The 15,757-nt window shown below is 40.2% G+C and overlaps 1 protein-coding gene across 1 annotated transcript in view; it reads left to right on the plus strand.

Annotated features, from left to right (window-relative positions):
* The window catches only part of tmx3b (thioredoxin related transmembrane protein 3b), a 35,167-nt gene extending 19,649 nt beyond the window's left edge, over positions 1-15,518 (plus strand). Inside the window, exons 13-16 of the mRNA XM_034862029.1 lie at positions 1,513-1,569; positions 5,370-5,499; positions 7,010-7,078; positions 13,803-15,518. Of these exons, the coding sequence (XP_034717920.1) occupies positions 1,513-1,569; positions 5,370-5,499; positions 7,010-7,078; positions 13,803-14,090 (544 nt within the window). The 3' untranslated portion in view covers positions 14,091-15,518. The remainder of the gene's footprint in view (positions 1-1,512; positions 1,570-5,369; positions 5,500-7,009; positions 7,079-13,802) is intronic.
* Positions 15,519-15,757: the final 239 nt, after the last annotated feature.

Below are 15,757 nucleotides of genomic sequence, written 5' to 3' on the forward strand. Positions count from 1 at the left end.
CTTAGAAATTAAGTGTTAACAAGCAGTTGGACAGGTGTACCTAATAAAGTGGCCGGTGAGTGTATATATATATATATGTATATATATGTGTGTGTGTGTGTGTGTGTGTGTGTTCCTCACTTCAACTTTATAAGGTCAACACTGCATTTACAGCTTGTTGTGCTGCAAGCGTCCCAAAAAAAAACTAATTAATACAAGTAAAGGAATACTTTAAAGCTGCTGCCTCAGTTGTAGTGATAAAAGAGACACACAGTAATGCAAGCCACTTTTTTTTTTTTTTTTAACAAGAAAAACTTCTTTAACTGATGCTTAATATCACATGAAGATATTACAGGACTTTGGTGATTTTTAATGTTGCGTGTGGTGATCTGTGATTTGAATCCTTTCTAGAGTGCATATGTGGGTGACTTCTCTCCCAATACCCACCATGGTGTTAATAATATCTCCAAAAACAAAGGTTTTTTGTAAGTAGAATGAATAACAGACACTTGCACATGTCCAGAGGGAACACATAAGTAAACAGTTAGAATGTCTAACTTTCGTTGGCCATATCTGGAAGCACTGTTGCTCCATGCTCTGTTGGCCCGTCTGCTCAGTGGGCTGGCCAAAGAAGTGTCAGTGGGAGTAGGAAGATGGACACACATGGGAAACAGACCTGTAACTATTTAAACTATGGACCAAGTAGTGATAATAAAGTAAAAAGGAGTTTAGATTCCACATTACAAGTTGTGGATCTCAGCACTCCCCCATCAGTCTTGAGACATGTAGATTATCTTCCGGCGGTGTCTGATCCATTACTCACACTGCTGCAGCTTTCAGAGCAAAAGTTACAAACTGACTTTTTGATACTTGAGCTTTATTTCCAATTTGGCCTACTATTGTCAGCAAAATTATCACTAACACAGACCGACTTTTATGTTGCATCCATATTTTATTTAGTTCTAGCTCTTCATAATTATGTCGTAGATGAGTGCAGGCAGTATTTTATAACACGCAGAGGACAAATGTGCAATATGTAGCTGTGATTCAATATGAATATAATATATATATATATATATATATATATATATATATATATGTAGAGTCCCCCCATAATCATTCATTCAGTGGTAGTCACTGGCTTTCCTGGACTTACAACCACCCCCTTCCCCAGCCTACCCACAATACACTCTGCTCAGACATAGTGGAGCACAATGAGAAACAAATTGAATTCCACCTCGTGCCTTATCGTTCAGATAAATCACCTGAGTCTTTTCTGTGGTGGGAAAAGATGAGGAGAAACAGGAGACAGCCCAGGACAAAGCTGTGGGGATATCTTTTTCTTTCTGCAGTGACAAAATCCAAGTTTTCCATAGCAAAAAAAACATGCAATTCCATTCAATGCGTTGGTGTCCCAGTTTTGTGCAGTCCACTGAGACACGAAAAAAGGCAAATTTTGCTCTATTAATTTGTTGTTTTTGATTCACTGTGTTTCACTTTCTTATGGCACTGATTTGTCTTTCATCTCTCCAGGGACTTCCAGTTTGGCCACATGGATGGGAATGACTACATTAACAGCCTCATTATGGGGTGAGTGCAGCCCACCTCTCTCTTCTCATGCCATCATCCTCTTTTCTCTACCTCATATTACCTTCTGTCAGCTACTTATCCAGGTCTGGACTGACTTGTAATGCCAGCCTCTGCCATTAAAGATGCTCTCTTGTGGAGAAGTCAATTACACAGACAGACTGTCATTTCTTTTTTAGTGCACTTGGAAATTGTAACCCCCTACCATCACGCACTAATGCATACGAAAAAACACACCAGCTTCTGCAAATCTGCTTGTGCGAGTGAAGGATAGTAAAAGGAATCTATGAAGAATTTAGGGATAAGGACATATGCGTGGATTAAATCTATGGCGGTCATGTATTTTAATAGCTAGAGCCGCGCTAATGATCCAGAGAGCCATGCTGCTGTAGCTTTGCGCCTTGGCCTGCTGTCGGTGTGTCTTGCTCTGAGAGGCCCTGCAACCGACATCCCACACTTTTAATTAGACAGAACCCTGCTAGTGTTACAGGCCAGCAGGGCTGAAGCAGTTGGAGGGTCTGTTTTGTATCTACAAACGTACAGTGTCTAATTATGTGTGTCTTTGTAGAATGTTGTGTTTGTGTGAGAATCTCCCAGCGTAATAGACCGCTGCAGGATGTAATTTTAAATTTAGCATATCATTGTTTGTATAAGGGAGATTATAGCAGACATGGTCTCCTAAGTCCTGTGTAATTAAAAGTGTGCCAGTGAGTACAGTAGGAGTTGCATTGGAAATATGACGACATTCAAAGAACAGACTCCCGGTGCACGGCTGAAATTAGACAGACGGTGTTTATATTTAAGGATAAATGGGGTGATTAGCCTTCCCAATTTTTTTCCGAGTAGATACAATATGTATTTGCCGGGTTTTACAGGGCGCAGGGTTTTACAGGGCTGAGTTTGGCCGCTGTAGCACAGGATTAATTGCCCTCCTTTGAGGAATGAAATCCTGGCCTGTCAATGTCCACTAATTCTCTCCTTTAGGAGAGCCATGGAAATAAATCTGATGGCTTTTTATCCCTCGTTCTGTCATCACAGCGATTACTGTGTTCTGGCAGCGGTCTGCCTGGCGTAAGGCTGCCCCTGCTTTCACCAGAGACACCCATGAACACACACACACATACAACATGAGCACCACTCTAAGCCCAAGGCTGTCTCTGCCTCTGTTTAAATGTTGGATTATCGCTAACCCCTTATATGGAAAGCATTGTGCGCTGTGAAAAACACTGAGATTTGAGGTGACTGAAAGTCTGTGTGTGTGTGTCTGTATATGTGTGTTTGTGTGAAGGTAAGCTTTGTAATCTGGGAAGGTGAATGACTAGAAAGATTATTACCGCACCAAGGAGTCATTTGATTTGTATAAGATTGCTTTTGTGGAACCTCTAATACATTTCTGGTACTCCATATATCACGGATACAAATTTTAAACTCTGAAAATGTCTCAGCTCACACACACATAAATTTGATTTCAATTATGTTCCTTGACTATAGTTTTTTTAGTTTGTAATGTTTTTATCAACAGAAAACAGTATATATTATTTTTTTTATTATTTTTTGAAAGAATTTCTTTTTGGCATTTTAGGCCTTTATTAAATCGGCGGTTTTAAGCCGCCTACACATGATACGCTCTCTGCGGACCGTTTGGTGGGGCACAGAGAGCAAAGCACAGCGTAGGTATTCATCAAGGGTGGCAAGGAAGCTATTTTGCATTGCGAGGTATCCACATGCTATTATCCCATTGGTTATGCTTTCAAAAGGTCAGCGGCCACTAGGTCAAAGTTTAAATCATTTGAACTTGGAGCGCAGTGCAAAGCGGCCACCGAGGGTACGCAACGCCAGGGGTAGAGCAGCGCCTAGTTTGGCGCCACCACCCTTCCCATAAGAAATCAACGCAAGTGCCGGCGCAATGCGTTTTTTATTTATTTTTTTATTTTTTTAATAAAGTGGGGAACTATAAAACCTGAATGACAATCATTCAGGTTTTATGTCCCCATGCATCCAACTTGTTTCCTGGAACCACTGTGATAATCATTATCACAGTTTACAGTTAAGTTTTTAATTAAGTCCTCTTGCAATAATTAAAGCCCAGAAAATGCCTCTGGAAACAGAAAGTGAAAAGAAAACTTGGGGAAGACAAACTGCTGGTAATGATCCAGTCCCATTGTGTTAAAGACGACAACAACCTCCAAACTATAGATTGTTAGAATGCAAATGCTATTTTAAAAATCCAGTTTTCACCAGTTTTTGATTCAATATTTACTTCTTTATTTATCTTTTTAAAGAATAATGTAATTCCAACACGCATCTCTGTGTGTTAAATATGCAGCTAAAGCCACGCAGGTAGCTTACAGTAGTTTAACACACCATGGTTGCCAGGACATTGTTTCACTGTTACTTCCCGTAAATCCACGAATGGTCATTTTTTTTAAATATCTGCTCGTAGAAATGAAGTAGATACGTGTCATTCAGTGAGGTTAAGAGATCCCAAAGGGCATATTTCTAAGTGTATTCACTTTTATTAACTTAGCGTTAAGAAAGTCCAGCTAGCTGCGACCCCCTGCTAGCTGTCTTGATGCTGGCACAGGCTAACACTTCATAGTAAACACAGACATCTGCAAGAAGGCAAAAAATGTATTTCCCAAAATGTTGAACTGTTCTTCAGACAAAAGAAAAATGAAATCAATGTGAAGAAAATGTTATCCTCATATGTATATTACATCTCATCTTACAGCACACATATGAGAGTGGAATTGATTTTCTCATCTAATAATAAGCAAGAAAGCAAATTTTGACCAGAATATCCAGCTGTTCCTTTAATAATCCAAATAAATATGGATACAGTTTTCCAACCAAAACAAAATTAGACCTAATTATACAGTTTGTGGCTGTTTTTGGAAAAGTTATAACTTAAATATATATTTTCTATCAGCTGTTATTCTATACAGTACAGTATATGAACCTTTTATTATGGGTGGCAAACCCCCAGTGGTCTCCATTCACAGAGGTGAATAGGCTAATCCATAATTATTTTTGTGTGTGTGTGTGTGTGTGTGTGTGTGTGTGTGTGTGTGTGTGTGTGTGTGTGTGTGTGTGTGTGTGTGTGTGTGTGTGTGTGTGTGTGTGTGTGTGTGTGTGTGTGTGTGTGTGTGTGTGTGTGTGTGTGTGTGTGTGTGTGTGTGTGTGTGTGTGTGTGTGTGTGTGTGTGTGTGTGTGTGTGTGTGTGTGTGTGTGTGTGTGTGTGTGTGCACTAAGATACCTTATCTTCGCAAGACTGGCGAAACAGGGATGGCTTGTTTATGACCTTGTTCGTTATCTCACTTGAGTTTTGTAATTCTTTTTCTGATTTCTCAAAATAAGTATGCTGGAGAGCGTGTGGTGTCTGTCTCTGTCAATGGACTACTGGGCTTCTTTGTATATGTTTTGTATATTTCTCAGCATGGATGCAGAGTTGCTTTTCTTCTGGGCTCCCTGTGATTCACTTGTCAGCTGTAATTTGTAAAGGTCTATTTAACTGTGACCGGCACAGACCAGTAAAGCCACACTGTTTGCATAAAAGATAGAAAGAAATAATAACACTCTAAAATAGGCCAGGCTGCATCGCCTTTTTCCTCAGACAAAAGAAATCCTCTTTAAATTAATGCCCACGGGAAAAGTTAGGTTACTCGGAGTACAAAGGGTTTGTTTATATCCCAATTGCATTCTCCATGTTACAATTTGTTCTTCTTTAATGATGCACCTTGATAATGGCAGTCCAAGGTGCTGAGGTTACGAAGATTTAAAGCTGTGTTTCCTGTTTTTTTCAGCGAGGTGACGGTGCCCTCCGTTATCATCCTCAACACATCCAACGAGCAGTATTTCCTGCCCAGTGAGCCGATTGAGACCATGGAGCAGCTGGTCCAATTCATCAATGGTGTTTTGAACGGTTCTGCACAGGTCCAAATCTTCTTTCCTTCCCCACCTCTCTCCTGCTTTTTGTTTATGCATGCAGCTCAGTGTAGCCCTTTCCCCTCCCTTCCCCTTGTGTTGGACCATCCTAATCACACCAGTAGTCTTCATTAATCAATCCACGTTGCCTTGCATTTTAAGTCCTCGCTGGAAAATATTTTCAGCAGATGAGGTATTTTTGCAATCTCCTTTTGCATGTTTAGATTTCATATTGCTGTCCTCCCTGAATGGATTATCTGGAATAATTCTGTCTTCTAAGTCAAACACTGAGATTACTACATGACTTTGTATTGTAGTGTGCACACTAATCTGGAAAAGAAAAGTCATTGCTTTCCTCTGCACCACACTAAAGTCACCAGATGTATGAAACCATAAGCCAAACAGCCAGAGGTCTTGTCCTTATTTTTTTTTTCTTCCAAGAAAGGTTTAGGCTATTTTTTGCTTGGCAAAACAAACCACCACCCTCCAAATAAACAGCAACAGAAACCTCCATGTTTCTGCTGTCCAGTTGCAGCCAAAGCCTGGACAAATTCAGCGTCTTCACGTCATGCTGGTAATGTGTGCAATGAGGAGTCTTAAGGCTGGTTCATGCTGCATGCAGAAATAAACAGAAAATGTGTTTAATGCATTGCATTCAATTTCAAGTCATTTTGTTGTTGTTATTTTTAGGGAAAAGTTTTAAGAGAGTTGTGGAATTTTTCCCAAGCATGACAAATATCTTTGAACTTCTGCGTGTTGTTCATAGAAAGCATGAACATTAAGGTACGCAGACGGCGTGTTTAGAACCGCGTGAAGCGGTAACCAGCCAGAGGAGGACAGAATTGCCAGTCATATCTCAAACAGGCTGTTGAGGAATTGCTACTCCATTTTTCTTTTTTAATTTAATTTTTTATATTAAATATCTCCCCACTCACTGTACTTGTGGAACATAGGCTGTCTCCAGTTCTTTTAGTCCTCTAACCTTCTACTCCAACTACATGCTGTAGATAAATGTATGTTGAAATTTCTCAAGCCACTTATGCAGTCCTCCCACAGCATAAGCACGAGTTTGTGCAACAGCTGCTTTTGCAAAAACCATCCCGTGCCCACCTTCAGCCCGTTCACAGAAGTCCTGCTCAGTCAGTGCACACTAATTGGCCATCCTGATGAATTAGCGTCGAGAAAGCTCGCTCATTGGCTGCCCAGGTGCTGTTGCCAACAAATGAGGTCAAACGGAGTAGAGCTGCTGGGCAGCAGACAAGTTAGAGTCGTGCACAGACGATCATTTGGGCAGAGAAGCGTTTAATTAAACAATATTTTAAATGTCTGGCATGTACGGACCATATGACGGAAAACCTAACACTTGGATACCTCTGTACGCGTACTGTGATTAGTTTGAAAAAAAATCTTTTTTACTGACATATTAACTGTTTTGTTATTTAGGTATTGTCCCCCAAGTGATAAGATGAACTAGACACAGTATCTCTTCTGTCTCTATTAATGGTCGGTCTCTCTGCAGGCAAATGGAGGTGACGGATTCATTCAGAGGATCAAACGTATAGCCTTTGATGCCAGATCCACCATTATGGTAAGTTGGTGAGAGTTCACTCTAGGCTGCCACATGCAGACGGAGAAAATATCCCAAGCACAATTTCAGCAGGGTCATATGGTAATCTTGTATATATTTTTTAGTTAAATTAATTCAGTTACCACTATACATGCAATTAAAAAGGATTAAATCATAGAAATAAATCATTTTAAAATACTTCAAAAACATCAGTTGGCAGGATATCACCATCGTGACCTCCACTGAAAATATAATTATTTGACTAAAATTCAGTTATGCCTTTTTTGTGTATTGTGCACATCAATTAAAGCTCCAAAAACCCACTCATGTCAGATATATTTAGTTTGAGTTCATTAGGTTATTTCTTGAAGCAGACATGGTACTGTAACTTTAGTTAAACCTCCATTAATACAATGTTTTTGCCACTTGGGTGCAGCACAACAAGCTGTAAATTAAAATTAATAATAAAGTTGGAACTTGTTGGCGTATAGTTTCTCATTTACACAACCAGCAGACTCACAGACATTACAACATTATACTATGTTAATTTTATCACTTTCCTGGAACATGGGCATATAGCTGAAAGAAACCTTGCGACTGTGTGGAATAAGGTTGTTAAAAAAGGGTGCTACGCTTTTCCGTCTGTATAATTTCCGCTAAGAGGAAACTCAACAAAAAGCCATTTGCCAACACTAAATAAACAAAAGCCAGACACTATATAGTAATAAGTTGCTGTGAGCTGCAGCCTACATTCACTTCTAACCAGAGAAAGAATATGACGTAATCTCTGAGATTATTCCTTCACAGCGCTGTGCACTATGAGAAAGTCTCAAAACTGAACCGGGCAGACACAGCACTTTTCATCAGACCTGCCCCGGGTTAATTAAGTCTACCGCTAACTAATTACATTACCGTGGCCAAAATACTGCCGCGAATCAAATCCCCTACGTCACCATTAACGGTCATCCACTAAACCTGTATGGAAATTAACACCTCTGCTGAAATGTTAAATTCGTTAACGAGCCGACACAAGACAACACCATCTTTCTCACACACACACACATACACACATACACACATACAGTCCGGTTCTGGTGGTTGATTAACGCAGCTGTTTAGCTCTCATAACGAACGGGTGGGTAGCGCACTGCCATGAGTCCATGACGCTTACTGTATGTCTGGTTCCTCAACATTTTCATTGTGATATTTTGTAATTATATAAATCAGTCAAGTTAGTAGTAGGGCATACAAGGGAGTTGCATATGATGTGGTTTGGGGTCCTTCTGTAAGTCTTTTTTGGGGTACAATTTGGTTTTGATGAATTCTACAAACTACAATAACACAGGCCAAGCAATCGGCCCGTTCCAAACAGGGCACTGCACTAGTTGATATTAAAAAGGGAACACACTAAAGCTTTATGGTCTATTTTATATTAGTTTCAGAGTAATATTATTTTGTCCTGCTTCCCAACTTTTTAAAGCTCCTTTCTAGCCTTGGTCTTTCTGTACCTCTACAGTTCATTATTAGGATACAACTGAACACCTTGTACTTGTTGTTATGCTTCACACCATGCCTCTCCTTGACTGCGTTTGCCAGCTGAGGGTAAATGCTGTTTTCTGCATATGTAAACTGCGCCAAGGTTATTAACACTGTACAGCAAATGCCCGAGTGCCCTGCTCTCTCCCTTTGGGAGAAAAACAACATTCAGAGAACAAGACAGGGGAGTACGAGAATATGAGAATATGCAATGCAGGCAGTAAACATAGTATGGGGAAAGAGAAGCCGGGAACAGAGTAGGAGGAGGTGGAGTGAAGAGCGTTTTACAGTCGACGCATATGAGCATGCGCACGCTAATGTGACGTCAAAACGACATTGATCTCCCTGGCGCTCCAGGATTTTGTGTGCACGTCCAGAGGGCGCACACCACTCTATTTTTTTTTAGTGGCACGTGACAACGCAGAAACAGGAAGCCTGAACGAGGACTCATAGTTACTGCAAGTCTCTCTTGTAAACTTCTAAGGTTAAGATGAGTTATTTTATGGTGAATGAAAGGCTTTATCTGACCAAATAATAAAAATGCATTTAATCAAACCAAAGCATTGACGTCAATGCTGCTTCCAGTTCTGCTGTTGTTTACCTTTTTCTACTTCTTCTAGTCCTTTAGAAATAGCAAAGTTGGTAGCCTTTCCTCATTAGCGGCAGCTCTGTTCAGGAGAAGAGTGCAACTAGTATCGCAACCACCACGCGGGAGTAAAAACAGTCACGGCCCTCCATGACGTTACACCGGCGCTCGACAGGTCTGCTGCGGCTAGTATACCGCACGTTTGATGAGGGAGTAGACAGGGTCAGGAGGCTGAACTCGCTTCTCCTCCCACTTTCACTCTTGGCTCTTTTAGGACAACTGGTGTTTATTTTACCACGGGTGTGATAGGAATGTAAATACAGCTGTGTTGTAATGCTCTGGTTGTACAGTAACCACAGCTAAAGCTTAATACTGCGCTTAAAGGGAAATGGGGAAATTATAGATCTTATTCAGGAAACTGTTGAGATGGAAGGTATAAAAAGCCTTGAGGTACCGAGGCCTGTAGAAACATTTTTTATTAAAGGTTTTACTTTTAAGCTGTCAGGTCTTGTTAGACAGTTTAAATTAGTGAAAGAAAATTTCAGAAAATGTTTGAATATAAAAGCAATTATTTATTTGGGTTGTTTAAGTTTGATTTATCGCTCTGCATTGAATATAAGCATAGATATGGACCTTAAGCCGTAGCCCACGCCTTAGCCTGACGTGCTCCACAACAACTGTGATCCGCTTGGCTGGGCTTTGTAGCGTTGCATTTACCACCTAGTCATTTTCGGGTTCTCCTTCTCCGTGAACAACATGAACCCAACGAGAGTGTTAACTCATCTTGCTGCCGCTTTCCAACCGGGTCAGAAAGCTCGAGGGAGACATGTTGTTATGGTGGTGTTTTGGTCTTTCAGAGTCACTTTTATTTAATTTGAATACATTTATTTTACTATGCAAGTACTTTATGACTCTGTATTTTCGTTGTTACTTTTACGTTTTGTTTTAATTCATCTAACAACCTCAATTCCCCTCATTTCATTTGTAAAGGTCTTAAAAAGTCTTTAAATTTGACTTGGTAAAACCTGCAGAATCCCTGTCTCTCCCTCGCGCTACCGCACTCGCACATACAAACACCGGCTCGGCTATTCTCTCATTTTTTTATTTTAATTCTTTGACAAATGTTTTTATTGACTTTTTCAATTCCATACAAAGACACAAAACAGAGCAAAATAAGACACATAAATAAGTACAAAGAGGCACTTGAAGATATTCCAAATGTAGAGATGTTAGTGACATGCTTTACTTTTATGGTAAAACACAGACTCTCACAATGATGTTTAAGGAAAAGAATAATACTGCCCAGATAGACGCACTTTGTGTGCATATAGAATGCTCCCACCTTCTAAAATGTGAACCGTGAGATTGGGCAAAAATATAAACAGTAGACTACAAAGCCGCAATGAAATCTGCTATTCTCTTTTTAAAAGATACACTAAAAACATGAATACACACCATTGCGCAAGTATAAATCCTCACATCGAGGAAGGCCACTTACTTAAGCGTAGGCTCTGCACAGACTCTACGTACTACTGTAAGTCAGCCTTAAATGTTAAGTGTGCAAAATCGTACTGTTTCCAATTAGCAACTGCACCAAAGTAAGAATCCACATGTGAAGGGCTTGTCATACACCTGTGAGAGAAATGAAATGCTATTTTATTCTTGCTTCCCTAAATTTTGTGCGCTGCATGCATCACCAAGCCTAGCCCTGCTTACAGTGTCATGATACAGTATGATACAAAGTAGATAGGCCACAACCATCACCTCGCCCCCCCCAGAGCCCTGCATCTAAATGCACGTCTGACAGGAGCATGAGCAAGCAGACACATTAGGCCCAATGACTCATTGCCAGCTGTGTTAGCATAGCATACCCATATCTACCTCATCCAGCAATTACCATCCCTCTTCATGTGGCAATGACCGGAGGGAACATGAATATTTCTCAGCTCAGTGGCTGACAGAAGTTGTGACCGAATACTTCCTTCTAGCAACATTGTCTCTGATGTATCCTGCTATATTAAGGCTAAATGACTCATTTGTCACCAAGATCGTTAAAGAAGAAGTTGTCCTTCAATGACTCGGGCATTGTTGAGCCTGCAGGGATCGTGTTTCGCTGGAATGGAAATGTGTCATAAAAATATCCAATTTTACATGCAGGTTCAGGGCATGGATGTGAATCGGAGTTTTGAGAATTTACTGTATTTTAATCCAATCTTTCGAAACAGGTCTTTCGGGATTAATAAACACACTTCCATTTACCAAATTATGTTAGAATCTGCAATCTACAGGTATTACAATGGAGAGAAACTAAAAAAGAAAATGAAGTTGAGAAAGGTTTTCTTTGCATTGAGAAAAAAACAAATTCAAAGTTGTAATTCACTTTTAGTATGTGTGTGCATGCAACCTTTGCACACACGCAGCATCTGTATGTATTAGTTTGTGTGTGAGTGTGTAGTCATGGGATGTGAGCCTAGCGAGGAAGACAGAAAATATCTTCAGAGAGACTTGCGTATAAAGGTGGATGTTTGCTTGTTTGAAGTTTGAGATTTCTTTATTCATTTCAGTTCAAACAGCACAATCTGAAAGTACAAGAAACCCAAAGGGTTATAGATAAAAGGGGAAATCTGGTCCAATCTGGTCGTCCGTGTAAAACAAAACCGGAGCAAACAACACAGCACATTACAGATAGAAACACAAACGGTTATACGTAATACAGACATTCTGAAGTTGCATGACAAAAATGTAATTAATACTAAAATATTACAGCCTGCCCGGGTTTCTGCAAATGATTTGTGACCTGCCTTCTAAACACACTCGCGAGGCTTAATGGCGTAATGCAAATGAATGAATAAATGAATGACTAAATAAAAATGCAGTATCTCCGCTAAATACATAAAAGCCTGTCTGCAATTTTCCAGAAAATCTTTTTGGATCTCCGAATAGGATTTTAATTCACTCTACCTAATCGCTAATAGGAGACTCTTTACCATTCTAAACGCTGTTAAGAGAGATTTAACACTTTTATTAAACTGCCAGCCTTCACATCTGTGCGGTGCCATACTGAAAGTAAGGGATACCTTGTTAGTGTGTTTTGTTGTTTTATGTGAGAAGAAATAAAGTCAGGAGCCCGTGGCCTTTACTGAGCCCCGGTTCTTCCCATTTTCTCTTGTGCAAGCACAGAACAGTGCACATAATGGACAACACAAGTCAGTAGCCTTAATGTTATGCCCATTGCATATGAGTTCTACCCCCTTCCCCAGTTTGTAGTAGCCCAGTTCCATGTTAATGTAGACTTTAGTAATACCGCAAGGGGAAATTACAATTTACACTCTGTTATTATTACACACATTACAGATGCGCTAATTGGAGAAATGTCTAGATATGTTTAGATGTCTAGTTCTAGCCTTGCTCAAGAGCACCTTGGCAGTAACCTGGCACCTCTCCAGCTACCAGTCCCCCACCATACTTTGGTCCGTTTGTGGACTTGAACATGCGACCCTCCGGTTCCCAACCCAACTCCATACAGACTGAGCTACTGCCACCCCGCGTTAGCCGATTTCTATCCCAGGCTAGAGATTGCGGGGGGGGGGGGTTATACTGTTTTTTGTTGTTTCATTTGTCCCATCCACGTCACTTCCAGTTGACACAGAGGCTCCGGTACAGTTGATACAAGCAGTTAATATAGTATTGAGTTATTTTTCTTACGGTGATCAAAGTAATGTTCAGGTTTCGGAGTTACCCGTTCTTCTCTAAATTGACTTGACAGCCTGTACAGTGTCCTAATCTATGCAGTAGTAGCTAGTTCACAATGTAGGAGATCCTTCAAAGCTCTGATTGGGCAGTTGTTTTGTCAAACCATGTCAAACAGCTGTCAGCTAACATCCCAGCAGACATCGATTTGAAGCTTTGGACATTGATTTAAATGTCTATAACCACTCTGGGCTTGTGGTAATTTAAATAAATACAACGGATTATAATATAACAAATTTCTTTAGAAATATGCACCATCAATCAATGGTCAATCAATGCCAATTAAATATTAGAACATATTAAACTAGATTCTAGATATGGAGGCTTGTACCCCAGGGTGTGTTATAGATGCAACCAGAGCACACTTCAGCCATGTTCAGTTACTCTGTAAGTAGTACCATGGCCTTTCTCTCTTATTCACTTGATTACTACCAAGCAAATTAGCAATTCATCCAAAACCCCACAATCCAATGATCACACAGTGAAGCCGGCCCTGATCTCTGAGGCCCCGCTGGGCAGGTACCTGCTTTACCCACACAACAAAGAAGGTTTAGGAAGGGATTAGGAGTGAGAATGAGAACGTTAATGTTTACAAATGTCTATATTTACATAGTAGATTTATAAAACAAAAAAGTGGAGAGCATGTTCGTATGGTGGTAAGAGTAAACCCCGAAAAAAAATTCTGCAAAATATTTAATTGTAAAATAAAAATTCACATATTGTTCTCTCATCTGTCCTTTCTCGCTATCCTCATTTACACCATTATTTTCCTCGACCCATTTGCATCTCTTTACTTCTGCCTCCATGTTCTCCCACACACTTCCCTATCCTTTGTCTTCCTTTCATCTCTCGCTGTCTCCTTTCCTACATCAGTCAGTGTTTCGCAGCTCTCCGCTGCTGGCCTGCTTCCTGTTTGGCCTACCGCTGGGTGTAATTAGCCTGATGTGCTATGGCATCTGCACGGCTGAGTCGGATGACGGTTCAGATGACATAGATGCGCTCAAGAGGGAGGGCCTGACTGATGAAGAGGATGAAGAAGAGGAGGAGGAGGAGGAGGAGGAGGAGAGGCAACGCGCCACTGAGCTGGAGGGTCCCGAAGAGGGCGAGATCGAGGAAGACGATGTCAGAGTGAAGGATCCTGAAGAGAAGAAAACCGATTAACACAGGGGCTCCCGTTGGATAGAGGATGATGGGCCTAGTCAAATGCAGTGACATGAAACTCAAAGAACTATCAATGTATTACTATTCTGCGTCTTTGTCTTTCATATCACTTCCCCTCAGAGCCCCTCGAGCGCAGACTCTTCCCCCATCTTTGAGTTCTGTGTTTAAGGTCGGCTGCTCAGTGAAGCCATAAAATCATGTTTCAAACTAACAGCCTTTTTTATAATGGAGTGTAAACGCACACTGTTCAAGAGAAGGCGGGATGGCTGTGAACCTAGCAAACCACTTATTTATTATGAATCAACCAACCAGTGGTTAATTCCATGTGATTTTGACCCTTTCTCTTTGTTTTCTAAAATGCCCCTATTTATTTTTATTTTTTTTGTTAAATGTCAATTTCCTCCTATTTTATTTTTTTTTTATTCTACTTTACTATATTATCCTTAATATTGCCTTTAAATAATTAGACTTTTTGTCAACCAAATATTACCTATATTATCAAATATATAGTGATTGGCGCGGGAAGAAAGCAAAGGAAGTGCCCAAGAAGGAAAATCTGCCATAAATGATTTAAAAATTTTTTTTTTTATTGTATGTTCTTGCCTGAAAATACTTCTTCTTCTTCTTCTTCTTCTTCTTCTTCTTCTTCTACTAGGGGCGTGAAGTGCTGAGACAGTCATTCATTTAAATTTATTTCTCATGCCAGCAACCTTTTGATGTCCAATTATGAGGCAAGTAATTGGTAATCAGTCGGTCTGATACTAGAATGTGGCAAATGCGCATTTCTTTCCATTTTACGACCTACCTGCTCAAAATTCCTAGCCTAGATGTGTTGTACCTGTGAGGAGACACCCATACCACGCATCAGTAGTTCCTGCAGCTTTTAACAACTCATGTGCCTCAGATAGACTGGCTCTGTCAGTTTCCATATTTCAATCTGTCCTCCATCACTGGTTGCAATATTGAATTCAGTAGGCAGGTTGAGGTTTAAATCCCAATGCACTGAGACGTACACTGAGCGTACAAAATATTGAACCAGTCTCCCTTCCTAGTCGTTGGTTTTACTTCCTTTTTCTGTAATAACCCATTATTGTTAGGTTTCTTACGGCATTGACATTCATCTCTAGCCTATTTTCTTACCTTTTTGGCTGAAATGTATGTAATAGCTGATATTAAGTATGGGTTGCGGCTTCTTCTTGGATTCAAGTGGCCTGCCTATTACAATACAGGACAAATGTTCCTAAAACCTGCCACACCCAGCAGAAGAGTGCACCTTGTTGGAGTTGGTAGTGAGGCACGTTAAAGCACCTGAGAACATGATTCATTATCTTAAGTATGTTCAGTATAAATTCAGCATGTGTGACTTAAAAAAGGAAAAAATAAAGGTAAACCCGTTAAAACTCAAAAGAACTCAGGGTGTAATTTTGAGATGATTTACATCTTTTAGTGACAGTTTACTTACTGTGTTCCAGTTAGGCCCCACCCACTTGAAATCAGTGGGAGGAGCATAGTCAAAAAATGCAAATATACATATCTCTTGTGTTAAATAATCACAATGTCCCCATCGCTCATGAGTTTGACATTTTGGGAGAAATGCTTATTTACATGATTGCCAAGCATTAGAAGTCAATATGAAGCTATAGCCAGCGGCTTGTTAGCTTAGTCCA

This window comes from Etheostoma cragini, chromosome 22, assembly GCF_013103735.1.
Source record: "Etheostoma cragini isolate CJK2018 chromosome 22, CSU_Ecrag_1.0, whole genome shotgun sequence".
Lineage (NCBI taxonomy): Eukaryota > Metazoa > Chordata > Actinopteri > Perciformes > Percidae > Etheostoma > Etheostoma cragini.